The sequence below is a fragment of the Thamnophis sirtalis genome, unplaced genomic scaffold, assembly GCF_051295495.1.
Source record: "Thamnophis sirtalis isolate CommonGarterSnake01/CBP01778 unplaced genomic scaffold, rThaSir2_p1.2 scaffold_2, whole genome shotgun sequence".
Classification (NCBI taxonomy): Eukaryota; Metazoa; Chordata; class Lepidosauria; order Squamata; family Natricidae; genus Thamnophis; species Thamnophis sirtalis.
This window is the reverse complement of record NW_028261382.1, coordinates 47,847,056-47,871,057: the sequence shown is the minus strand read 5'-3', so window position 1 is coordinate 47,871,057 and position 24,002 is coordinate 47,847,056. Positions and strand designations below refer to the sequence as shown.

Sequence of the window (24,002 nt, the reverse complement as noted above, 5' to 3'; positions counted from 1 at the left end):
GGCCATTCACCGTCCACCTTTGGCCTTCCTCCTGAGTCGACCCTGTTCTTCAGCTGTTCCCTTCGTCTGGCAGCTCTGTGCATGCGCACACTGGGAACAGGCTCCAGCTGTTTGTCTGCCTCACTGATGTCTGACCTTGGAAGGCAGCTGATAACTGTCAGACGGCCCTGGCCCCGTCTCTTCCTCTGACACAGAGCCCTCCTCAGAGCCTTCCCCAGACTCCAGGACTGGTCCAGGTTCCTCCCCAACCTCCTCACCGTCCAAATCTGCTGCCAGCTCCACTGGTGGGCCACAACAGAAATATAGGAGGTTTGGGAGGATGGCTGTTAACCTAAACATGGATTCCTTCTCTTGGAATGTCAGATTTTATTTTATTTTTAATTTTCACCAAAGGATGGAAGGCAACACATACGTGATGTACTTGGCTCTCTGCACAGCTTGAAATTGTTCTTCCTGATTGCCATGGGAAACAAGTGAGAAATAGTAAACCCTTCTCTCCTAGCAGAGCAATTGTCCCTAGCCATTCACAGGGCTCCATTTCTAACACCGAGTTATCAGCACGCGCTGCTATTGCTCAAACGTGGAATGTGGAACGGGAACAAATGGAAATGTTTTGGATGACAAAGATCCTTGCGGTTTAATAACTTCTATACAGAATACAGGAGTTGGAAGGGATCTTAAGAGGTCTTCTAGTCCAACCCCCTGCTCAGGCAGGAAAAACTATATGATTTCAGACAAATGGTTGTCTAATCTCTTAAGAACTTCTAGTGTTGGAGCATTCATAAGTTCTGCAGGCAAGTTGTTCTACTGGTTAATTGTCCTCACAGTCAGGAAATTTCTCCTTAGTTTTAGGTTGCTTGCCTCCTTGGTTAGTTTCCATCCATTGCTTATTATCCTGTGTTTTTTTGAAAATAGGTTGAGCCCCTTCTCTTTGTGACAGTCCCTCAAATATTGGAAGACTGCTATCATGTCTCCCCTGGTCCTTCTTTTCCTTAAACTAGCCATGCCCAGTTCCTGCAACCGTTCTTCATCTGTTTTAGCCTCCAGTTCCCTAATCATCTTCGTTGCTCTTCTCTGCACTCTTTCGATCTCAATGTTTTTTATAATATGGTGACCAAAACTGGATGCGGTATTCCAAGTGTGGTCTTACCAAGGCATTATAAAGTGCTACTAAGACTTTACGTTATCTTGATTCTATCCCTCTGTTTATGTGGCCTAGAACTGTGTTGGCTTTTTTGGCAGCTGCTGCACACGGCTGGCTCCTATTTAAGTGGTCATCCATTAGGATTCCAAGATCCCTCTCACAGTTACTACTATTGAGCCAGGTACCACCTATATTATACCTGTGCATTTTGTTTTTCTTGCCTAAATGTAGAACCTCACCTTTGAATTTCGTTTTGTTAATGAATGTTCAAGTTTGTCAAATCCTTCTGTATTTTTTTAATGGTTTTCTATTAAATACATTTCTTAGTGCTTAATGAATATTGTGTTGTCTGGGTAATTATTGCTAAATCATTATCAATTTACATTCTTAATCTCCACTTCTTTTTTCCAGCCACTGGTAAAATAGATTCCATGTTTGATAATTATCCGCATCTCCTTTCTGTTTAATTCTCAATGTCAATCTGTTTCTGCACAATCTAATCTCTTCTTGGCCATCTCTTCACCACCTTCTGTATCGTAAGCCCATCTTCTGGAATGCCGGCTACTCCTGCCACCTTGGCATCATCTGCAAATTTGACAAGTTCCTCATCTATCCCCTCAACCCAGGGTTACAGCTAAGCGTGGCACGACAAAACCGCGCTCCACTAAAGCGCGCCTGATTAAACCGCGTTGCTGACGTCATCAGCAGGGCGACAACAGCGACCGCGGGGGAAAAAGGGCGCTTTAAATAGCGCTTTGAAAGCAAGCCGATTCAAGTTAAGGTAAGGGTTAGGGTTAGGGTTAGGGTTAGGGTTAGGTTAAGGGTTAGGTTAAGGGTTAGGGTTAGGTTTAGGGTTAGGTTAAGGGTTAGGATTAGGTTTAGCGTTAGGTTAAGGGTTAGGGTTAGGTTTAGGGGGGTTAGGTTTAGGGGTTAATTTTAGCTTTAGCGTTTACAGTGTGCTTTTTTCGTCACGCTGTGATGACGTCAGCTACGTGGTTTCATCGAGTGCGCTTTAGTCGAACGCGGTTTTGTGGTGGAACCACATCTAAGACCACACCTGGAGTCCTGCATCCAGTTTTGGTCCCCACACTATAAAAAAGACGTTGAGATTCTAGAAAAAGAGTGCAGAGAAGAGCAACCAGGATGATGAGGGGACCAGAGGCTAAAACATACAATGAACGGTTGCAGGAGCTGGGTCTGGCTAGTCTAGGGAAGAGAAGGACCAGGGGAGACAGGAGAGCATCTTCCAATATTTGAGGGGCTGCCACAGAGAGGAGTTAGGGGGTCAAGCTATTCTCCAAAGCCCCTTTGAAGACCAGACAAGGAACAATGGGTGGAAACTGACCAGGGAGAGATTCAACCTGGAAACAAGGAGGAATTTTCTGACAGTGAGAACCTTCAACCCATGGAACAGAAGTTGCCTTTGGAAGTTGTGGGAGCTTCATCCCTGGAGGCTTTCAAGAAGAGACTGGACTGCCCTCTGTCAGGAATGGTGAAGGGTCTCCTGCTTGAACAGGGTGGGGGTTGGACTGGATGACCTATAAGGTCCCTTCCAACTCTCTTAATCTGTTAAGTCCAAGAACGTGAAAGGAGCAGAGTACTTGTCATCCTTTGTATGTATAGATATTTATGCATAACACAATCACTTTGCTGCCAAATACTTTTTTTTTCTTTTGTAAATGCAGCAATTACATCTCTTTCCCTCCCCCTCTCCCGAGCATGAATAAATTTCTGAAGTCTTTTGGCGACTCAGCGGGAACTGAAGAAATTATTAGGTTGGTTGGGAAAATAAAATAAAATAAGAGAGCTGGCTTCAAGGCAAAAAAAATGTACTGTACTTGCCCAGCACGGAGCCCAGCCTTCACCCTCTATGCTTCCTTCAATTAAGTTCTCCGATAAGAATGCAGTAGGCTGTGAGCTCTTTGGAAAGTTATGCATCACACCAAGCTCTTTTCAGTTGAACCCTGCACAATTCCCTTGTTAAAAGAAGTAGTGTAGGAGGGAAAGGCAGAACAGGTGACACGTTTTCTGCTGTTCTTACCACGTTATTGTTGGGAAGTCATATCCGACCCATCGCGACCCCAAGGACCACGTTCCTCCAGGCCTTCCTGTCCTCTACCATCCTCTGGAGTCCATTGAAGCTCAGGCCGACTGCTTCAGTGACTCCATCCAGCCTCCTCCTTCTCTGCCATCCCCTTCTTCTTCTTTTGCCCTCCATCGTTCTCAGCATGAGGCTCTTCTCCAGGGAGTCCTTCCTTCTCATCAGGTGGCAAAAGTACTTGAGATAGGTAGGTAGGTAGATACGAGAGAGAGAGAGATGCTGTGAGTTGCGAAGTCCTGTCCGATCCATTGCAACCCCATGGACCATGTTCCTCCAGGCCTTCCTGTCCTCTCCCATCGTCTGGAGTCCATTTAAGCTCAGGCCGACTGCTTCGGTGACTCCATCCAGCCACCTTCTCTGCTCCTTAGAAAGGAGCTATAGATTAGGTCTACTCACTGGATTTGGAGGTCTTCTAGGCCAACCCCCTGCTCAGGCAGGAAACCCTGTATCATCTCAGTTAAATGCTTGTCCAATCTCTTCTTAAAAACCTCCAGTTGGAGTCTCCCACAACTTCTGGTTGCAAGCTGTTCCACTGGTTAATTCTTCTGTCAGGAGATTTCTCCTTAATTCGCTTTGGTTAGTTTCCACCCATTGCTTCTTGTCTTGCCTTTGGATGCTTTGGAGAATAATTTCACACACACACACACACACACACACACTGCCTTCTTTGGGGCAGCCCCTTAGATATTGGAACACTGCCATCATGCCACCCCTAGTCCTCCTTTTCATTAAACGAGACATAAATGGGTAAGCAGCCTTCACGGTCTCCCAGGGGGACAGCGTTCGGCCGCGAACTTTGCCAGGACCAAATTGATCCGAGACAATTGGTGTGAAAAGCCCACGGCGAAGGCTGGCCAAGGGGAGTGGAAGGAAACAACTGTTGCACACAAGCGGTGGCCACCTGAGGCTGGTAAATTTCCACGCAAGAGAGGAAAAGTACCCGCAAATGTGGAGCTGCAGGAAACCTCTGGAGGGCTGAGAGCCTCAAGAATTCATTCATGGCCAAAGCAAAAAAACCCTGGGGGTGAACCGGAATGGCTTCTGTCCTTGCAGGAAAAGTGGCTTCACAACTTCACAGCCAACAACAATGAAGAGAACAACAATCTCAATTAAAGTCACGGAGAGCAGGGGTCCCCAACCTTGGCAACCTTTTTAAGATTTAAGTTGTAGGCCAACAGTGGCCAGTGGAGCTGGCAGCAGAGTCGGACATTGAGGAGGTTGGGGAGGAACCTGGGTCCATCCTGGAGTCTGGGGAAGGCTCGGATGAGGGCTCTGTGTCGGAGGCAGAGAGGGGGCCGAGGCCGTCTGGCAGTGATCTACGGAGCTAGGCAGCAGTGAGGCAGAGGAACAGCTGGAGCCTGTTCCCAGTGTGCCCATGCGCAGAGCTGCCAGAAGAAAAGAACAGCTCAGAAATCAGGGTCGACTTGGGAGTAAAGCCACAGGTGGACGATGAATGGCCCCTCCCATAGGGAATAAAAGAGGAGTGAAAGGGAAGTGGGCGTTTGCAGGAAACAATTTGTTTGTTTCAGGAGTGTGAAGATCTGTCCGTGAATCTCTGAGACTCTGTGCCCAGAGTCTTTCCTTGCACAGCACCTCATTTGGGAAAATATTGACATGGCAGCTTTCCAAGATAGATAAGGTCTGTGGTCATAGATACGCCTTTGAAAGACTGTTTGCCAGGCCTTGGCTGAATGCGAATGAGGGGAATTCACATTCGACTTTGCTTCGTGCTTTTTGGGGAAGCCAATGTCAGAACGGTCCACAAGCTTTGCTGGCTGAGGAATTCTGGGAGTTGAAGTCCACAAGTCTTAAAGTTGCCAAGGTTGGAGACCCCTGCCTTAAGAGCATGTGAGATCCTGATCTTTCTCCGCCCCCCTCTTTTTCTCCAAAGAAGAAGCCATAACACTTCTCGGTGCATGGAAAAGTCAAATTTTTGAACAGCCCCCCCCCCCTCCCTTAAACCCTCAGTTCCTTGTATAGGGAAATCCCAACAAAGAATGGGAACTGTTTCTTAGGAGCTGTGTGGTACTGGCTGGGGAATTCTGGGAGTTGAAGTCCACCCATCTTCCAACTTCCAAGATTGGGAGCCATGATGACACAGTGGTTAGAATGCAGGGCTACAGGCTAACTCTGCTGGCTGCAGTTCGATCCTGACTAGCTCAAGTCCTTCGGGATTGGGCGGCATATAAATTTATTAAATCTTGAATCTTGAATATAAGTCTAAGTGCCATTGCTATTACCCTTCCTTCCTTCCTTCCTTCCTTCCTTCCTTCCTTCCCAGTGGTTAGAATATAGAATTGCTGGCTGACTCTTCCCACTGCCAGCAGTTCGATCCTGACTGGCTCAAGTTTGACTCAGCCTTCTGTTCTTCCGAGGTCAGTAAAATGAGGACCCAGATTGTTGGGGGCAAGAGGCTGGCTCTGTAAACTGCTTTGAGAGGATTGGAAAGCACTGCGAAGTGGGATATAAGTCTAAGTGCCATTGCTATTTTCTTTCTTCCTTCCTTCCTTCCTTCCTTCCTTCCTTCCTTCCTTCCTTCCCTCCCAGTGGTTAGAATATAGAATTGCTGGCTGACTCTTTCCACTGCCAGCAGCTCGATCCTAACTAGCTTGAGGTTGACTCAAACTTCCGTCCTCCGAGGTCAGTTAAAGAGGCTGACTCTGTAAGCAGCTTAGAGAGGGCTGTAAGCACCATGAAGCGGTATATAAGTGCTATTGCTGTTTAACCACAATTTAGTAAATAATTCACAGATGGTTAATTTTGCACATGGAAAAATCCCTGTGAACTACATAGCAATAGCAATAGCAGTTAGACTTATATACCGCTTCATAGGGCTTTCAGCCCTCTCTAAGCGGTTTACAGAGTCAGCATATTGCCCCCAACAACAATCCGGGTCCTCATTTTACCCACCTCGGAAGGATGGAAGGCTGAGTCAACCCTGAGCCGGTGAGATTTGAACCGCTGAACTGCAGATAACAGTCAGCTGAAGTGGCCTGCAGTGCTGCACCCTAACCACTGCGCCACCTCGGCTCTTACATATTGCCAATGTTCTCTCAATACCTCCCTGGAGGGCCTCTTTTTAAAAAAAAAACACTATTATTTTAATAAAAAAGGAACTTTCCTGCAGAGCTCCAGTTCTTGGCACGGAATACATTTGTGGCAAAGCTGCCTCCTTTTTTAGTTTCATGTTCTGCAGAGCCATCAAGCCGCAGTAAGGAACAGGACTAGGGAATGCTTCCCCTTTCTTCAGAGGACAAAGAAGCCTTTGTTTTCCCTTGAAGGTGTTTCTCTTTTTATTCAAGAAGCTTCTTCAGCTCTGACTTAGATGGTGGAGGAATGGAAGGACTGATCTTCCTTGCAGACAGCTGGTCATTTGCAGCCTTTTAGAGGGTCGTTGAGGCCACTTGGAGGTTTCTCTGTGTCTTCAAGGTCACCTGAGTGGAGCAAATAGTTCCTGTAGTATGCAATTCCCCCCTCTGGAAATCCATTCCTAGTCCCACACCATTCCAAGGGCGTCCATCCCAAATTGCATAGCTAAAGGTCTGTAGAGATTCTCCGTCATCCAGGTCCTGATTGTCCCAAAGGGGCTTTTTCAAGAGGCAACTGGACTTTGTTTTGTTTTCTTTTGAAGACGTTTCACTTCTCATCCAAGAAGCTTCTTCAGCTCTGACTGGATGGAGGGGGATGGAAGGATTGATCCTCCTTGCAGACAGCTGGTCATTTGCATCCTTTCAGAGGGTCATTGAGGCCACTTGGAGGTTTATTTGTGTCTCCTTTAAAGAAGTTTGGCTTCTCATCCAAGAAGCTTCTTCAGCTCTGACTGGATGGTGGGGAAGGATTGATCCTCCTTATAGACCGCTGGTCATTTGCAGCCTTTTAGAGGGTCGTTGAGGCCACTTGGAGGTTTCTCTGTGTCTTCAAGGTCACCTGAGTGGAGCAAATAGTTCCTGTAGTATGCAATTCCCCCCTCTGGAAATCCATTCCTAGTCCCACACCATTCCAAGGGCGTCCATCCCAAATTGCATAGCTAAAGGTCTGTAGAGATTCTCCGTCATCCAGGTCCTGATTGTCCCAAAGGGGCTTTTTCAAGAGGCAACTGGACTTTGTTTTGTTTTCTTTTGAAGACGTTTCACTTTCTCACCAAGAAGCTTCTTCAGCTCTGACTGGATGGAGGGGGATGGAAGGATTGATCCTCCTTGCAGACAGCTGGTCATTTGCATCCTTTCAGAGGGTCATTGAGGCCACTTGGAGGTTTATTTGTGTCTCCTTTAAAGAAGTTTGGCTTCTCATCCAAGAAGCTTCTTCAGCTCTGACTGGATGGTGGGGAAGGATTGATCCTCCTTATAGACCGCTGGTCATTTGCATCCTTTTAGAGGATCATTGAGGCCACTTGGAGGTTTATTTGTGTCTTCTTTAAAGACCTTTCGCTTCTCAATCCAAGAAGCTTCTTCAGCTCTGGCTGGATGGAGGGGAAGGGAGGATTGATCCTCCTTGCAGACAGCTGGTCATTTGCATCCTTTCAGAGAGTCGTTGAGACCACTTGGAGGTTTCTCTGTGTCCTCAGAGGCGCCCGAGTGGTGCAAAGGGGTGTATGGAGCCTTTTTGGAACTGTTGAAAGGACTGTGTTGTAAGGGGCGTGACCCGTCAAAAGCGCGGACGACAAAGTGCGATCGACAAAATCGTGCCTTTGACGTCATCACAGCGCAACGAAAAAGATCGAAAAATTCAAATAAAAATTAATAAAAAATTAAATTAAAGCAAGCCGATTCACATAAAGGTAAGGGTTAGGTTTAGGTTTAGGTTAAGGGTTAGGGTTAGCTTTAGAGCGTTAGCGTTAGCGTTAGGGTTAGGTTAAGGGTTAGCATTAGGTTTTTCGTTACTTTAACGTTAGGTTTAGGGTTAGGTTAAGAGTTAGGTTAGGGTTAGGTTTAGGGTTAGGTTTGGGGGGCTTAGGGTAAGGTTTTCGCTTTATTTTTACATTTTTCGAACTTTTTCGTCGCACTGTGATGACGTCACAGCGCGCTTTTGTCGAGCGCGATTTTGTCCTACGCGCTTTTGTGGTGGAACCGTAAGCGGGGGGAGAGATAAGATGATGTTGAATAGCTCTCCCTCTCTGTTCAATTTTGAACAATTTTGGCCCGTCTTTCAAACCAGCGGTCCCTTCTGTCCAAAATGTGAAGTTTGCTGTCCTCAAAAGAGTGTCTTTAAAATGCAGAGGTGGGACCGCTGAATCTAATCCTGATGGGTTGGTACTCCGATGTTCTGCCATGCGTTTAGGAAACGGTTGTTTTGTCTCCCCAATGTATAGATCTAAACACGTCTCACTGCATTGTACTGCATACGGGCCAAGGTGGCGCAGTGGTTAGAGTGCAGTACTGCAGGCCACTTCAGCTAACTGTTATCTGCAGTTCGGTGGTTCAAATCTCACGGCTCAGGGTTGACTCAGCCTTCCATCCTTCCGAGGTGGGTGAAATGAGGACCCAGACTGTGGGGAGCGATATGCTGACTCTGTAAACCGCTTAGAGAGGGCTGAAAGCCCTATGAAGCGGTATATAAGTCGAACTGCTATTGCTATTACTATACAGCAAATCGCTCAGTTTGTTTTTGGGGTGGTTTTATCCTTTGGGGGTGCACAAGCGTCTCCCTTTTGGGCAGGGGTGGGCTTCAAAAATTTTAGCAACGGTTTCTCTGTCCAGTTGGCATGGCCTGGTTGGCCTCCTACACCACGACAGGGGGCGTTTTTGCCCTCCCCTAGGCTCTTGAGGCTTTCTTCGAGGAAGGTGAAAAACGGCCTTCCTGGGCTCCGGATGCCAGAAATGGGCCCGTTTTCCAGACCTCTGGGAGGCCCGTTTTTTTGCCCTCCCCAAGCCTCCGTGCGGGCCCTGTACTTACCTGGCATCCTACTTTAACAGAGAGAGAGAGAAAAAGCATCTTTGGGACAACTTGGATAACGGAGAGTCTCCTTAGGCCAGGGGTGTCCAAACTTGGGAACTTGAAGACTTGTGGACTTCAACTCCCAGAATTCCCCGGCTGGGGAATTCTGGGAGTTGAAGTCCACAAGTCTTCAAGTTCCCAAGTTTGGACACCCCTGGCCTAAGGACATTCTCTTCTGATCCCGAAAGGCAAATCCAGAGCACTGGATCACCTGTTGAGGCGGAAACTGGATTCGAACAGACGACCCGCCACAAACAAGCTGTCTTGCAAAAAAATCTCCCTTTTAATTGGTCCCTGAAAGGCAAAAGCAGCAGTGGGCGGGCCCCACCAGGCTCCCATTCTGCCAGAAATCCCTTCCCACACACACACACACTACAATTCCCAGAATTCCCTTGTTGGAGGCCACGCCTTTTAAAGGGGCCAACACCCCTTTTAAACCACACCTTTTAAAAGGGGCCAACGCTGAGACACTGGCCCTTTGTGGAACAGCAATACCCTCGACAGTTGCAGGATGAAGCCAAAAAGCTCCCAGCAAGGACGTTGAGTGCCATGCAAACCCCCCCCCCGAAGTAGAGAAGACCCCCCTCCCCCACGGGAAATGAAGGGGGCAGGCAGGTCCCCGAAGTGTCTCTTAAGTTCCCCGCCATCCTGGCCTCCTCCTCCACTTTGATTTAGGCTTTCCCCAACTTGGAGAGCCCTTTAAGGCTGAAGACTTCAACTCCCAGCATTCTTAGCCAGCGTGCTAAGAATGCTGGGAAATCCCACCCCAACATCTGGAATCTCAAAGGAAGAGGCAGGTTTGCTCCAGGAAGTTGCCAAGGCTCAGCTCTGATAACTTTGCAAAGAGCTCAAATCATTTTTCGGTTTTGGCCTGATCTCTTCAACACAGATCTCTCCTGCAAGCCCAGGGATCCAATTCGTTTTAGTCGCTTCAGATCCCAGCACAAGGGATCCATTTTTTTCCAGAGGGCATTTGACGGCAGCGTGCAATTTTGCCCGCTGTTGTTTTGTGAACAGCAGTTTGTAAACACAATTAGTGGCGGATCCCGGTCTGTCTCTTTAAAAAAAAAAAAACAGCTGCCAACCACTTTCCCCAACTGTGATCCTGTGGGTTTATCAGGCGTAAAACAGAGAACTACCTCAAGGGCATAGATTTTCAAGAAAATCAAAGGTTACAAGTCCCCTACAGAGAGAGAGAGAAAGGGAGGAGAATTGGAGGAAAAAGGGAGAAAAAGGAAGGGGGGAGAATTGGAGGGGGAAGGGAGGAAGGAGAAGGGATAGAGAAGGAGGGAGGCGAATTGGAGGGGAAAGGGAGAGGAAGGGAGGGAGGAAGGAAGGAGGAAGGGAGGAAGAAAGGGAGGAGAATTGGAAGAGAAAGGGGAAGGAAGGAAGGGAGGAAGGAAGGAGAAGCCATAGGGAAGGAGGGAGAAGAATTGGAGGGGGAAAGGAGAGAAAGGAAGGGAGGGAGGAAGAAAGGGAGGAGAATTGGAAGAGAAAGGGGAAGGAAGGAAGGAGAAGGCATAGGGAAGAAGGGAGAAGAATTGGAGGGGAAAGGGAGAGAAAGGAAAGGAGGGAGGGATAGGTAAAGAGGGAGGGAGAATTGGAGGTGAAAGGGAGAGAAAAGAAGGAAGTGAAAGGGAAAGACGGAGGGAGAAGAATAGGAGGTGAAAGGGAGAGGAAGGAAGAAGAGGGAGAGGAAAGAAGGAAGGAGAAAAAGGAGAGGGAAAGATAGAAGAAGGAGAATTGTAGGAGAAGGAGAGAGAAAAGAAGGAAGGAAGAGGGAAAAAAGGAAAGGCAAAGGGAGAGGAAGGAGAATTGGAGGAGAAGGGGAGAGGAAGGAAATGGAGGGAAGAAGGGAGGAGGAAAAAGTGGAACAGGAAAGATAGAGGAAGGAGAATTGGAGGGGGGAAGGAAAGAAAGGGAGAGAAGACAGGAAATGGAGGAAGCAAAGGAGGGAGGGAAGGAAGGAAAGAAGGAGAAAGGGAAAGAGGGAGAGAGGAGGAAAAGAGAATTGGAGGGGAAGGAAGGAAATGAAGGAATTATTTTTTTCCTTAAGTGGAAAGCACCACATGATGATTGGAAAATAAAAGAGTTCAACATTCTCTGTCTTTGAGATCAGGAAGGGGGGAAAAAAAACACAGAATTAGCAAGAGAGGAAGGTGAATCTGTCCAAACACCCTCATTCATTTCGGAAGGTGGCAAACGAAGGCACACACCTGCGGTATCCTTTTTGGCAAAAACTTTAAGAGGACGTTGTGTGCCGAATCGGCAGCGGGGAAGACCCTCCGTCAGGCGGAAGGAAAAACCCCAAGTCCCTTCATTTTTTGGGGGGGGGGGGGAGAATAGCAGCAGCCTGAGACTCCGTAAACCCCAAAGGTTTGAGAATTGGGCTCCAGGTAGGGTGCGAGGGGCGTCGTTGTGCGAAGAGACCCCTGGTGAGGCGGGCACCTCCCCAACCCTCAAACCAGTGTTTCTCAACCTTGGCCACTTGAAGATGTCTGGACTTCCAACTCCCAGAATTCCCCAGCCAGCATTCGCTGGCTGGGGAATTCTGGGAGTTGAAGTCCAGACATCTTCAAGTGGCCAAGGTTGAGAAACACTGCCTTAAACCGTAAAATCAGGTCGCATTCCTGCTCGACCCCAATTGTGGTTCTTCGTCCCAGCGACCCACAAAAACTTTGTCGGTGCAAGCAGAAGCAACGGAGAACATGTCCCATCTTCCACAACCCTGATTTCCTTTTCTTGTTGAGATGAATTCTGCCCCCTTTGGGGGCAAAAGAATAAAGAAACCCCACCCCACTGGGGCAGCCGAGACGGACACCTTTGCCAAAATCGCCAAAGGAAGCTCGGTGGTCCGTTAATTCGGTTTCCAGAGATCCGGCCACTTCGGGGTTTCCGGTCAGTTGATGGGCTCGTAGTCCGAACACGGCTTCTGCTGTCTGGTGAGCATCGCCAGGCTCCCTACCAGTAGAAGCACCACCGGTGTGCCCAGCGCCACGGCAAGGATCACGATGACCAGCAGGGAAAAGCCCTCTCTCTGGGGCTCTCCGAAGCCCACCAGGGCAGACCTGGAGGGAAGAGACCGAGGGATGGGAAAGGCGTCATTGCAGAGTCCTTACGGTTCGCTTAGTGACCGTCCAAAAGTTACCAATGGCAATGAATGCAGAGTGAGTCCTTACAGAGTAGTTCTCGACTTACAACGGTTTGCTTAGTGACTGTTCAAAGTTACAACGGCACTGAATGCCAAATGAGTCATTTACAAGGCAGTCCTCGACTTACAACGGTTCGCTTAGTGACCGCGCAAAGTTACAACGGCACTGAATGCAAAATGAGTCCTTTACAGGGTAGTCCTTAACAACGGTTCGCTTAGGAACGTTCAAGGTTATAACGGCGCTAAATGCAAAATGAGTCCTAACAAGGTAGTCCTCGACTTACAACAGACTCATCAGCCAACGAATAAGGCTTAGTAACAAGGTCAGCCAATGGGAGCTGAAGCCTTTTGGAGCCGGGGTGTGGCTTAGCTCTGAACTGAAACTGAAAGAAAGTAATTCCCTGCATAGCCTGCCTGTGTTTGAACCTGCTTACTGTCTCTCCTCTCTACCACGTTGGAAGAATCTGCTGTGGGGATTGTACATTGACTCATGTGTTCTTATGTACCGTATTTTTCAGAGTATAAGACGCACCGGAGTATAAGACACACCAAGGTTTTGTTTTAAAGAGGCAATTTTTTTAAAAAAAGTAGGTAGGTAGATAGAGGGAGAGAGAGGGAGAGAAAGAGAGAGAAATACAGTAGGTAGGTAGGGAGAGAGAGTAGCTAGGTAGGTAGGTAGGTAGATAAAGGGAGAGAGAGAGAGAGTCAGTAGATAGGTAGGTAGGTGGATAGAGAGAGAGAAATAGAGAAATACAGTAGATAGGTAAGGAGAGAGAGTGTGTAGGTAGGTAGGTAGAGGGATAGAGAGAAATAGAGAGATAGAGGAATACAGTAGGGAGGGAGGGAGGGAGAGAATGTGTGTAGGTAGGGAGAGGGATAGAGAGAGAAATAGGGAGAAAAATACAGTAGATAGGTAGGGAGAGAGAATAGGTAGGTAGGTAGGTAGAGAGAGAGAGGGAGAGAGAAATAGAGACAGAGAAAAATACAGTAGATAGGTAGGGAGAGAGAGTGGGTAGGTAGGTAGGTAGGTAGGTAGGTAGGGGGATAGAGAGAGAAATAGAGAGAGAAATACAGTAGATAGGTAAGGAGAGAGTGTGTGGGTAGGTAGGTAGAGGGATAGAGAGAAATAGAGAGATAGAGGAATACAGTAGGTAGGGAGGGAGGGAGAGAGTGTGTGTAGATAAGTAGAGGGATAGAGAGAGAGAAATAGAGACAGAGAGAAATACAGTAGATAGGTAGGGAGAGAGAGTGTGTAGGTAGGTAGGTAGGTGGAGAGAGAGAGAGAGAGAAATAGAGACAGAGAGAAATACAGTAGATAGGTGTTTCTACTGGCACAGCACTTGATCAATATAATTCTCATCAATCAGTTAAAGAGCTTTCCAAAAGGAAAAAAATAGTTTTTGCACTCTGCAAACCACCCAAAAACGGCCCATTTTTCACAAAAACAAGCCCGTTTTTTGTCCAAAAAATTGCATGCATAGCCTTATGGAGGCTTATAGAGTGCTGCTGGGAGCTGGGGGCAAAAAACGGCCTGTTTTTTGCTCATTTCTGCCCTCCCCAGCCCCCAGGAGCTCTCTGGAAGCCTCCTAAAGGCTATGCACGGCCATTTTTGCAAAGGGGGCGGAGTTTCGGGAGGCAAAAAATGCTGTATTCAGTGTATAAGACGCACCCAGATTTTCAGCCTCTTTTTTGAGGGAAAAAGGTGCGTCTTATACTCCGAAAAATACGGTATATAGAGAAGTTAATGAATCCTGCGGAATCGGTTAGCTGTGTGTGCTTTCTAAATTTGATCTTTCTGCAACAAACTCGGACAGACATCCCACCCTCGGCTCCCGGCAAAAAGACCCCCCCCCCGAACACCCCCCCCCAAGAGGTCCTCACCAGCTCAAGTAGCCCTTTTCCTTGTAGGCTTCATTGTCCTCGCTGCCAAAGGAGACATTAAGGGCAGAGAGGCTGCAGCGTCTTGCGACGTCTTCCCCAAAGTACGCTCGGAGAATCCTGAACTCGGGACCGAGGGTGCCGACCGCCTGGAGGGGGTAATACTGACAGTGGACGGTGTCTTCCCGATGGGGGTTCTTAGAGCTGTAGGCAGCCGCTTTCCACTGCAGGAAGCTGGACCCCAGGCTGTGGTTGTGGGGCTCGGAGATGAGTTGGACCATCTGGGAGGAAAGGAAAGAGAAACACAACGCCATTGTTAGCCTCCATTTGGGGGGGGGTTGTTTTGTGTGCCCCCCCCCCAGGTACAACAACCAAGAAAGAGTGGTGCGGTGGCTTAGAGGTGGCGCCTCACACTCAGGAGGCCGCAAATTCGGTCCTGGGTGGCGACAGATATTTCTCTCTCTGGGCACAATGAGAATATATCTTGCTGAACTAAACCCCGCCCTGGTGACAGGAAAGGCATCTGGCCAGTAAACAGTCAGCTCCATTCAGTTGCCCCAGACTCCACGCCCCCACGAGGGATTATATGAGGGTCATTAAAAGAAGTTGAAGATGTATAGATGCCTTTTGGAAAAGCATCTTCACAGAGTTGTCTATGACAACTCGCCGTGGCCAATTTGCCGCAGGACAGAATAGAATGAATGAGCTGGAAAGGGACCTTGGAGGTCTTCTAGTCCAGCCCCCCCCCCCTGCACAAAGCAGGAGAACCTATACTATTTCAGATAAGTGGCTGTCCAGGCTCTTAAAAAGGTCTAACGATGGGGCGCCCACGATTTCTGGTGGCAAGTTGTTCCACTGGTTAGTGCAGTGTTTCTCAACCTTGGCGACTTTAAGTCCCGTGGACTTCAACTCCCAGAATCCCCCAGCCAGCTCTGCTGGCTGGGGGAATTCTGGGAGTTGAAGTCCACGGGACTTAACGTCGCCAAGGTTGAGAAACACTGGGTTAGTGGTCCTCACTGTTAGGAAGTTTCTCCTTAATTCAACCTGCCTAGGACAACTTGCTGCAGGACAATTCAACAACTCTATGGAATGATTGGAAATAAAATTTAAAAATATTTTAATTTTTGTCATTCACGTTTCATTCTGTCCCGCCTTTTTTTGGCACCCTTTCTTTCATGATTCTATTCCACGGTTTCTTTGATATTAGTGTGACTCTTATCCCGCAGTGAATTGGCCACAACAAGTTGGTTACTACCAGTCGGCTGCAGCGAGTCGATCATGGCAAGTTGTTGTTGTGACCCGCCAGAGGAGCTGGCGGCCGATTCGGACAGTGAGGAGATTGGGGAGGAACCTGGGCCAGTCCTGGAGTCTGGGGAAGGCTCTGAGAGCCAAGGTGGCGCAGTGGTTAAATGCAGCACTGCAGGCTACTGCTAGATCAGCAGTTCAGTGGTTCAAATCTCACCGGCTCAGGGTTGACTCAGCCTTCCATCCTTCCGAGGTGGGTAAAATGAGGACCCAGATTGTTGTTGGGGGCAATATGCTGACTCTCTGTAAACCGCTTAGAGAGGGCTGAAAGCCCTATGAAGCGGTATATAAGTCTACTGCTATTGCTATTGCTATTGCTCTGTGTCGGAGGCAGAGAGGGGGCCAGGGCTGTCTGACAGTTCTCAGCCGCCTTCGAAGTCAGACATCAGTGAGGCAGAAGAACAGCTGGAACCTGTTCCCAATATGTGCATGCGCAGAGTTGCCAGATGAAGGGAAGAGCTAAAGAACAGGGGTCGACTTGGGAGTAATGCCACAGGGGGATGGTGAATGGCCCCTCCCAGAGGAAATAAAAGAGGAGCGAAAGGGGAGTGGAGTTTGCAGGAGACAATTAGTTCACTTAATTGGTTCATGACCCTCCGAGACTCCTGGCCATGTTCTGCAGAGGCCTGGCAGCTCTCCAAGCCAGATAAGGTCTGTGACCGTAAATCCTCCCTTGAAAGACTTTGCTGGAGGTGAAGGAGCAGAACTCACAGGAAATTAATAAAAGGATTTTTGTCGGGACAAGGCTTTTCCTTCAGGCTCTTGGGAAGCCTCGGTCCCCTTCCGCCTTTGGGAGCTCATCTGAGCCTAGAGCCCCGTGCGAATCCAGCCAACCAAGGCCTGAGAGAACCCAAGGCTCTTGACTGGACCCAAAGCGGATCCCCCGGCCGTACCTCAAAAATGGTCGGGGTATATTCATCATCGATTGAGCGGGCCGACTGCAGCTGCTTCCGCCGGCTTCCCTCCTCCACCGTCAGGATCTCCAGGGCGAAACAGGAGTGGTTTCCTCGAGGTGCTACGCCCTCCATGGCAAACTCCACCTTTGTGGTGTTGGCGCTGTGGAGAAGGCGCGGGAGAGGCTGGTCGCGGCTGCCCTCCTCGTACGCCTTCACCTGGAGGCGGGTGGGGGGAAGAGACAGGTTGGCAATCCTGACTGACCACAATCTCACTAGCTTTCTCTTTCCTGCCTCCCCGCTAACCTGGTTAGAATTAACCAATTAGAATTAGCCAAGAAAAAAAGCAGCTTGTCCCATGCAGGTAATCCTCAACCACAATGGATCCCCCAATTTCTGTTGCTGAGCGAGACGTTGGTTAAGCTTCACCCCATTGTACAACTTTTCTTGGCCGCAGTTGTTAAGTGAATCACTGCAGCTGTTAAATTAGTAACATGATTTGGCTTCCCCATTGGCTTGTTAAGTGAATCTAGCTTTGCTTGTGAGGAGGTCACAAAATGTGCCGAGGTGGCGCAGTGGTTAGAGTGCAGCACTGCAGGCTACTTCAGCTGACTGCAGTTCTGCAGTTCGGCGGTTCAAATCTCACCGGCTCAGGGTTGACTCAGCCTTCCATCCTTCCGAGGTGGGTAAAATGAGAACCCGGATTGTTGTTGGGGGCGATATGCTGACTCTGTAAACCGCTTAGAGAGGGCTGAAAGCCCTATGAAGCGGTATATAAGTCTAACTGCTATTGCTAAAATGGAATCACTGGCCATGAGACACAGCAACGGTCGTAAGTAGGAACGAGTTTAATTTTTTTGTAGTTTTTTTCTTTAACATACACTTTGTCCATTGGTGGACAAAGTATTGTCTGGGTCAATATATTTTACACACCGTAATAATGGTAATTTTGTTTAGGTACACATAATCATAATCTTTCAACTTTTAATATTTATGTATAAGGGAAAGGTGAACTTTTCCCTTGCACATATGTGCTAGTCCAGTGTTTCTCAACCTTGGCAACTTGAAGATGTCTGGACTTCAAGTCCCAGAATTCCCCAGCCAGCGAATGCTGGCTGGGGAATTCTGGGAGTTGAAGTCCAGACATCTTCAAGTTGCCAAGGTTGAGAAACACTGTGCTAGTCGTTCCCAACTCTAGGGGGCAGTACTCACTTCCGTTTCAAAGCCGAAGAGCCAGCGGTGTCCAAAGACGTCTCCGTGGTCATGTGGCCGGCATGACTCAATGCCAAAGGCGCACGAAGCACTGTTACCTTCCCACCAAATGTGGTCCCTATTTTTCTACTTGCATTTTTTACCTGCTTTCGAACTACTAGGTTGGCAGAAGCTGGGACAAGGGACGGGAGCTCACTCCGTTACGTGGCGCTAGGGATTCGAACTGCCGACCTTTCTGATCGACAAGCTCAGCATCTCAGCCACAGAGCCACTGCTTAGTTAGTGGTGGGATTCAATTTTTTTTACTACCAGTTCTGTGGGCGTGGCTTAGTGGGTATGGCTTGGTGGGCGTGGCTTGGGAAGGTTACTGCGAAATCCCCAATCCCTCCCGATCAGCTGGGACTGGGGAGGCAGAGAATAGATGAGGGCGGGGCCAGTGAGAGGTGGTATTTACCGGTTCTCCGGACTACTCAATATTTATGTAGCCGAGGTGGCGCAGTGGTTAAATGCAGCACTGTAGGCTACTTCAGCTGATTGCAGTTCTGCAGTTCGGCTGTTCAAATCTTACCGGCTCAGGGTTGACTCAGCCTTCCATCCTTCCGAGGTGGGTAAAATGAGGACCCGGATTGTTGTTGGGGGCGATATGCTGACTCTGTAAACCGCTTAGAGAGGGCTGAAAGCCCTATGAAGCGGTATATAAGTCTAACTGCTATTGCTATTTCTGCTACTGGTTCTCCAGAACTGGTCAGAACCTTCTGAATACCAACCTCTGGTTATAATGTATTCTATTCTATATCGGTATACATAATATAGTTTTCCCAATTTCTAACTTCTCTTTTTTCAAAGCCTTAGTAAAACAGCCACCCTATTTGAAAGCATTCTGCATCTATCCATCACCTCTCGCCCTCTTTTAAATTTCAACTCTTATTGAAATGTCTGAATTTTGCTCATGGGCTCATGCGCAGGTTACAAAGGTCGTAAGTGGGGGGTGGGGGTGGGGGAATGGTCGTAAGTCCCTTTTTTTCAGCGCCGTCACAACTTTGAACGGTCACTAAAGGAACTGTTGTAAGTCACACAATCACACGCGCACGCACACACACACACACACACACACAGTCAGCCCAATTTACCTTGAAAGAGACGCTTCCGTTCCCGAAGGCGCCTTCCTGGGCGGAGCCTTGGAAGTCGGCGCTGAGGGTCGTTTCGTTCATCCGTCCATCCAGGCTGGCCCAGGTGAAGTTGGCCAGGTTGTAGCTGGGGTAGACCTGCCCCGCCTTGACCAGGGAGAGGTCCGACGTGTTGCTGCCGTCGTATTCCCACAGCTGCAATACAGAGAGTCCTTGCCTTACAACCGTTCATTTAGTAACCTGTTGTGACTCAGCAGCAGTCTTCTGTGAGTCTTTTCGGGATGCAAGTTTAACAATGCAGCTGGGGCTCGTTACGGGCATCTTCTGGGGATAAAAGGACAGATGGTGCCATGCCCTGATTGCAGGAGTCAATGTTCCTTCGTTCGTTCAACATTCATTGATCATCGGTCATGGTTTATTTGAGATACACTTGGAGAAGTGATTTGCTTTCTGTAACCCTGATTCAAGGAGGCACTTGGAGAAGTGCATTGCTTTGTTAAGAGTTTTTGTTTGGTATTCTGTTATCTCGTCAGAGACTTTATTTATGTTTATTTTTGGGCTCGCAGCCAGTCTGAGCCGAGAACTGATAAAGTGAGTTCCTTTTACGTTTGTCTGCCTGTCGTCTGTTAACGAGCGGAGAAGGGGGGACAGAACAGTCACCATTCAAAGTTACAATGGCAACGAAAAAAGGGACAGATACGACCTGCAGCATCTCTATGGTCATTTAATCAAAATTCAGATGCTAGGCAACTGACTCATGTTTATGACGGTCGCGGTGTGTCTGGAGTTAGGTGATCCCCTTTTGCGACCTTCTGATCATCAAAGTCAATGGGGGGGAGCCACTTAACAACTAGGTTACTAACTTATCAACTGCAGAGATTTACTTAACGACCATGGTGAGAAAGGTTGTAAAATAGGACCAAACCCACTTAACAAATGTCTCGCTCAAATTTGGGCTCAATTGTCGTCGTATGTCGAGGCCAGCCTGCTTTGGGCATCTCCCAGGAGACCTTTTGTGGCTCCCGAAGTGATTCACTTAATAACAGAGGCAAGAAAGGTTGTAAAATGAGGGGAAATTTGCTTAACCACAGAAATTGGCAGCTCAATTGTAGCCATAGGTGGAGGACTACCTGTTGTTCACTTAACAACGGTAATTCGGGGCTCAATCATGGCCATATGTCAAGGACACGTGCCAGCTGCCAAGTGTTTGAATTTTGATCACCTGACCGTAGGGATGCTGCAACGGTCATAACTGCGAGGACTGGTTGTAAGAGACTCATTTGAGTGCTACTGTAACTAAATCATCATTTAACGACCCCATAATTCGTTGCGGGGTGGAGTCTGGGCAACTGAATGGAGCAGAGTGCTTACTGGCCAGACGCCTTCCCTGTTGCCAATGAGGAGTTTTGTTCAGCAGATATATTCTCATTGTGCCGAGAGAGATAAATACCTGCCTCTACCTAGGATTGAACTCACAGCCTCACACCACACCACTCTGCCACTGTAACTAAATGAATCGTCATAAATCAAAAACTACCTGTCTCCCCTTGCCTTCCTCCCCCCATCCCTCAGCCCCTTCCCCCTCCGACGCACCCTTGGAAAGACCACCGCCGTGGAATATAAGACACTGTCGGCTGGATCGATCCGGATGGCTCCAGCCGGGGAAGACGAGAGGAGCTGGGTCCAGTTGACGCGAAGGGAACTGCTGTCACTTGCGGTGTACACCAACAACACCGTGGGGACCCCGATGGTGCTCCAGACGTAGTGAAGTGTGTCGTTGAGGCCCACCGCGCGGGTGTGTAGTAGATTTACCCGGGAGCTGGCCCAGCCTGGATTATACTCCAAAGAAACCTGCAAAGAGATTTTGAAACCAACAGCTCAAGCCAACTTCACAAACTGGTGCCACTAAGCTATGAATCATGGTTAGTAAGCTAGGGGGCTAAAGCCTCACGTCTCACCTCGGTACAGATAGTCCTCGGCTTGGGACCTAACTGAACCCCACATTTCCTGCTGTTGTTAAGCAAGACAATTTCCTAAGTGAATTGTGCCTCGTTTTACAATTTTTCTCGCCACAGTGAATCCCTGCAGCTGATACATTAGTAACCTGGTTGTTAAGTGAATCTGGATTCTGCGCTGACTGGTTGGAAAGTCACAAAAGGGGATCATGTGACCCCCCTCCCCTCTGCCGGGACACTGTGACCATCGTGAGTCAGTGGCCAAGCGTCTTGAGTTTTGATCACCAGCCCATGGGGACTGGCGCTGCAAATGTGAAAAACGTAATGTAATGTAAGTCACATAACGTAAGTCACATTTTCCAGTGACGTTGTAACTTTGAACCGTCACTAAATGAATTGCTGTAAGTCGAGGACTACCTGTATATGAAACTGGCCATCTTATTGGATCCTAAAGGTGGTATTCGGCCATAAATTGCTGCTTGAAATTTGGCAAACATTGGAAGTTTTCAAGATTGGACAGCCATTTATCCAGGGATAGAATAAGATCTGTCTTGGACCTGGGATTGGACTAGAAGATCTCTTAAGACCCCTTCCAGCCATAGGAGTCTATGAACTACTTCAGCAATACAACACAAAAGTCTGCAAGAGCTATGCCAGTTACTGATATAGGTAGTCCTCACCTTACGATGACCACTGAGCCAGAAATGTATGTTGCCAAGTGAGAAATGTGTTAAGGGAGTCTTGCCCCATTTGACAACTTTTCTTGCTGCAGTTGTTAAGTGAGCCACTGCGGTGGTTAAGTTAGTCACAGGGTTGTTAAGTGAATCTGGTTGTCAGAAGGTCGCAAAAGGGGATCATGTAACCCCGGGACACTAAATGTGAATCAGTTGTGTCAAGCCTCCGAAGGTAAATCGCTTGACCATTCGCAAGTGTGAAAAATGGTCATAAGTCAGTCACTTTTTTCGATGCCGTTGTAACTTCGTTCACTAAGCGAACTGTTGTAAGTCGAGGGCTACGTGCAATGGGCTAAAAAGAGTCAGAAATCAATTCCTTTTTCCCCTTTTTTCTTTTGTACCCAACATTTTCTTTCTCCCTTTCTTTTTCCTTCTCCTAATTTCCTATTTTCTTTTATATTTTATACTTGGATAAAACCAGAAAAGGTAAAAGGTAAAGTTTCCCCTCGCACATCTGTGCTAGTCGTTCCCGACTCTAGGGGGCGGTGCTCATCTCCGTTTCAAAGCCGAAGAGCCAGCGCTGTCCGAAGACGTCTCCGTGGTCATGTGGCCGGCGTGACTCAACGCCCCCGAAGGCACACGGAACGCCGTTCCCTTCTCACCAAAGGTGGTGCCTATTTTTCTACTTGCATTTTTACGTTTTGGACTGCTAGGTTGGCAGAAGCTGGGGACAAGGAACGGGGGCTCACTCTGTTACGCGGCGCTAGGGATTCGAACCACTGAACTGCTGACCTTTCTGATCAACAAGCTCAGAGTCTTAGCCACTGAACCACCGCATCCCTTTGGCTACAACAATAAAAGCCATTAAAAAAAAAGAAGGAAGAGGAAGGGAAATGATTAGAAAATGGCCACAGAGGGGATCCCCAGAGCCAGGCTTAAATCACGGGTGAAGTTTCTTAAGAAAGAGAAAATGCACGATTCATTTTTCTAATTTCTGAAGCTCCGGGAGGAAAAGACAGAAACAGCATTTTTTCCCTTCTGCTCTGAGTCAGAGGAAAAGAGGAACCGTGAACACCAACAACTCTCACCCACACTTTCTTATCCCAAAAAAGGCTGAATCAGAATCGAGTTGGAAGGGACCTTGGAGGTCATCTAGCCCAACCCCACTTTCTTATCCCAAAAGGGCTGAATCAGAATCAGAATAGAGCTGGAAGGGACCTTGGAGGTCATCTAGCCCAACCCCACTTTCTTATCCCAAAAGGGCTGAATCATTATCAGAACAGAGCTGGAAGGGACCGTGGAGGTCATCTAGCCCAGTGTTTCTCAACCTTGGCAACTTGAAGATGTCTGGACTTCAACTCCCAGAATTCCCCAGCCAGCAAATGCTGGCTGGGGAATTCTGGGAGTTGAAGTCCGGACATCTTCAAGTTGCCAAGGTTGAGAAACACTGATCTAGCCCAACCCCCTGCTCAAGCAGGAGACCCTATACCATTCAGACAAAATGGTTGTCCAATCTCCTCTTCTCACCCACAACTTCTAGTGGCAAGCTGTTCCACTGCTTAATTGTTCTCACTGTTAAGAAAGTTTTTCCTTAATGCCAGGTTGCTTGTCTCCTTGATGAGTTTCCATCCGTTGTTTCTTGTTCTCCCTTCTGGAGTTTTGAAAAATAATTTGATCTCCCCTCTTCTTTGGGGGCAGCCCCTCAAATCCTGGAATCGTGCTCTCATGTCCCCACTAATTCTTCTTTTCATTAAGACTAGCCAAACCCAAATCCTGTAGCCGTTCTTTCTATGTTTTAGTCTCCAGGCCTTTAAAGAAAGGAGTAGTAGTAGTTATTATTTTGATTATTATCAAAATAATAGAGGCAGGATTAAAGCCATAAAAAGCAGTCAGGAGCCCCACCAAGGGAGTTTGGTTTTCCCCAAGGGCCGGGATGAGATAACTGCAGATCAAAAGTATGACTTGATGCCAGAGTTTGGTTCCTTTTAATATTTACTTTATTGTGCTTAGTTTTATAGTTTTAACCTTGCCCTTTTTCCTGTTTCCTTTTGAATGGGAGCCATCCAGAGCTGATGATGAGGATGACATAACTATATATATATTTTTTAAAATCTAATAAAGTTCAGATTTAAAGCCACGGAAAGCGCAGTCCACGGAAGAGCTTGTTTGTGCCAACCTGATGCCAGGACTCCAGCTCCCATAATCCCTTCTTCACTCACACGCTTGGGATGGTAGATCACACGCCTGATCTACCTGTTTAGAAACCTCAAGGAACTTCCCTTTAGATCCGGAGCTCTTCTCACCTTGCCAATTTTAAGATGTGTCTAAAGGTAAAGGTTCCCCTCGCACGTATGTAAGGCAAGAGCGCCTCTGGGCATGGGCAGAGCGCCTTCCTCCGCTTCCTGCCTTCCCCCAGCGAGCCTTCTCGGGGAACAAGCCCGCCCGGCGCGTCACCCCTTCCCAGAGTCCGGCACCTACCCTCCTCCGGTAGCCCTTGGCGTCCCCCGCGCAGAAGCCCGCCGCCCAGAGGAGAGCCAGGCCGGCCCAAGGAGCCGCCGCCGCCGCCGCTCTCATGTTTTTCCCTGACTGCGGGGTTGCGAGAGCGGCATCACGTGACCCGGCCGGCGT

General features: G+C 48.2%; 1 protein-coding gene across 1 annotated transcript; it reads right to left on the bottom strand.

Annotated features, from left to right (window-relative positions):
• Positions 1-11,728: 11,728 nt before the first annotated feature.
• GLMP (glycosylated lysosomal membrane protein) lies at positions 11,729-23,967 on the bottom strand. The gene is made up of 6 exons (XM_087703728.1): positions 23,853-23,967; positions 20,339-20,596; positions 18,749-18,940; positions 16,407-16,625; positions 14,212-14,489; positions 11,729-12,247 (listed from the first exon to the last, which is right to left on the bottom strand). The coding sequence occupies exons 1-6, from the start codon at positions 23,946-23,948 to the stop codon at positions 12,079-12,081; spliced, it is 1,212 nt and encodes a 403-aa protein (XP_087559854.1). The 5' UTR covers positions 23,949-23,967; the 3' UTR covers positions 11,729-12,078.
• Between the last annotated feature and the right edge of the window lie 35 nt (positions 23,968-24,002).

Coding starts and splice junctions, on each gene's coding strand:
- GLMP (XM_087703728.1), bottom strand. CDS start 23,948: ATGAGAGCGGCGGCGGCGGCGGCTCCTTGGGCCGGCCTGGCTCTCCTC. Junction 16,626..18,748: donor ACGGAAGCGTCTCTTTCAAG/GTAAATTGGGCT, acceptor ACCCGCCTCCAG/GTGAAGGCGTACGAGGAGGG. Junction 12,248..14,211: donor GAAAAGGGCTACTTGAGCTG/GTGAGGACCTCT, acceptor TCTTCCCTCCAG/GTCTGCCCTGGTGGGCTTCG.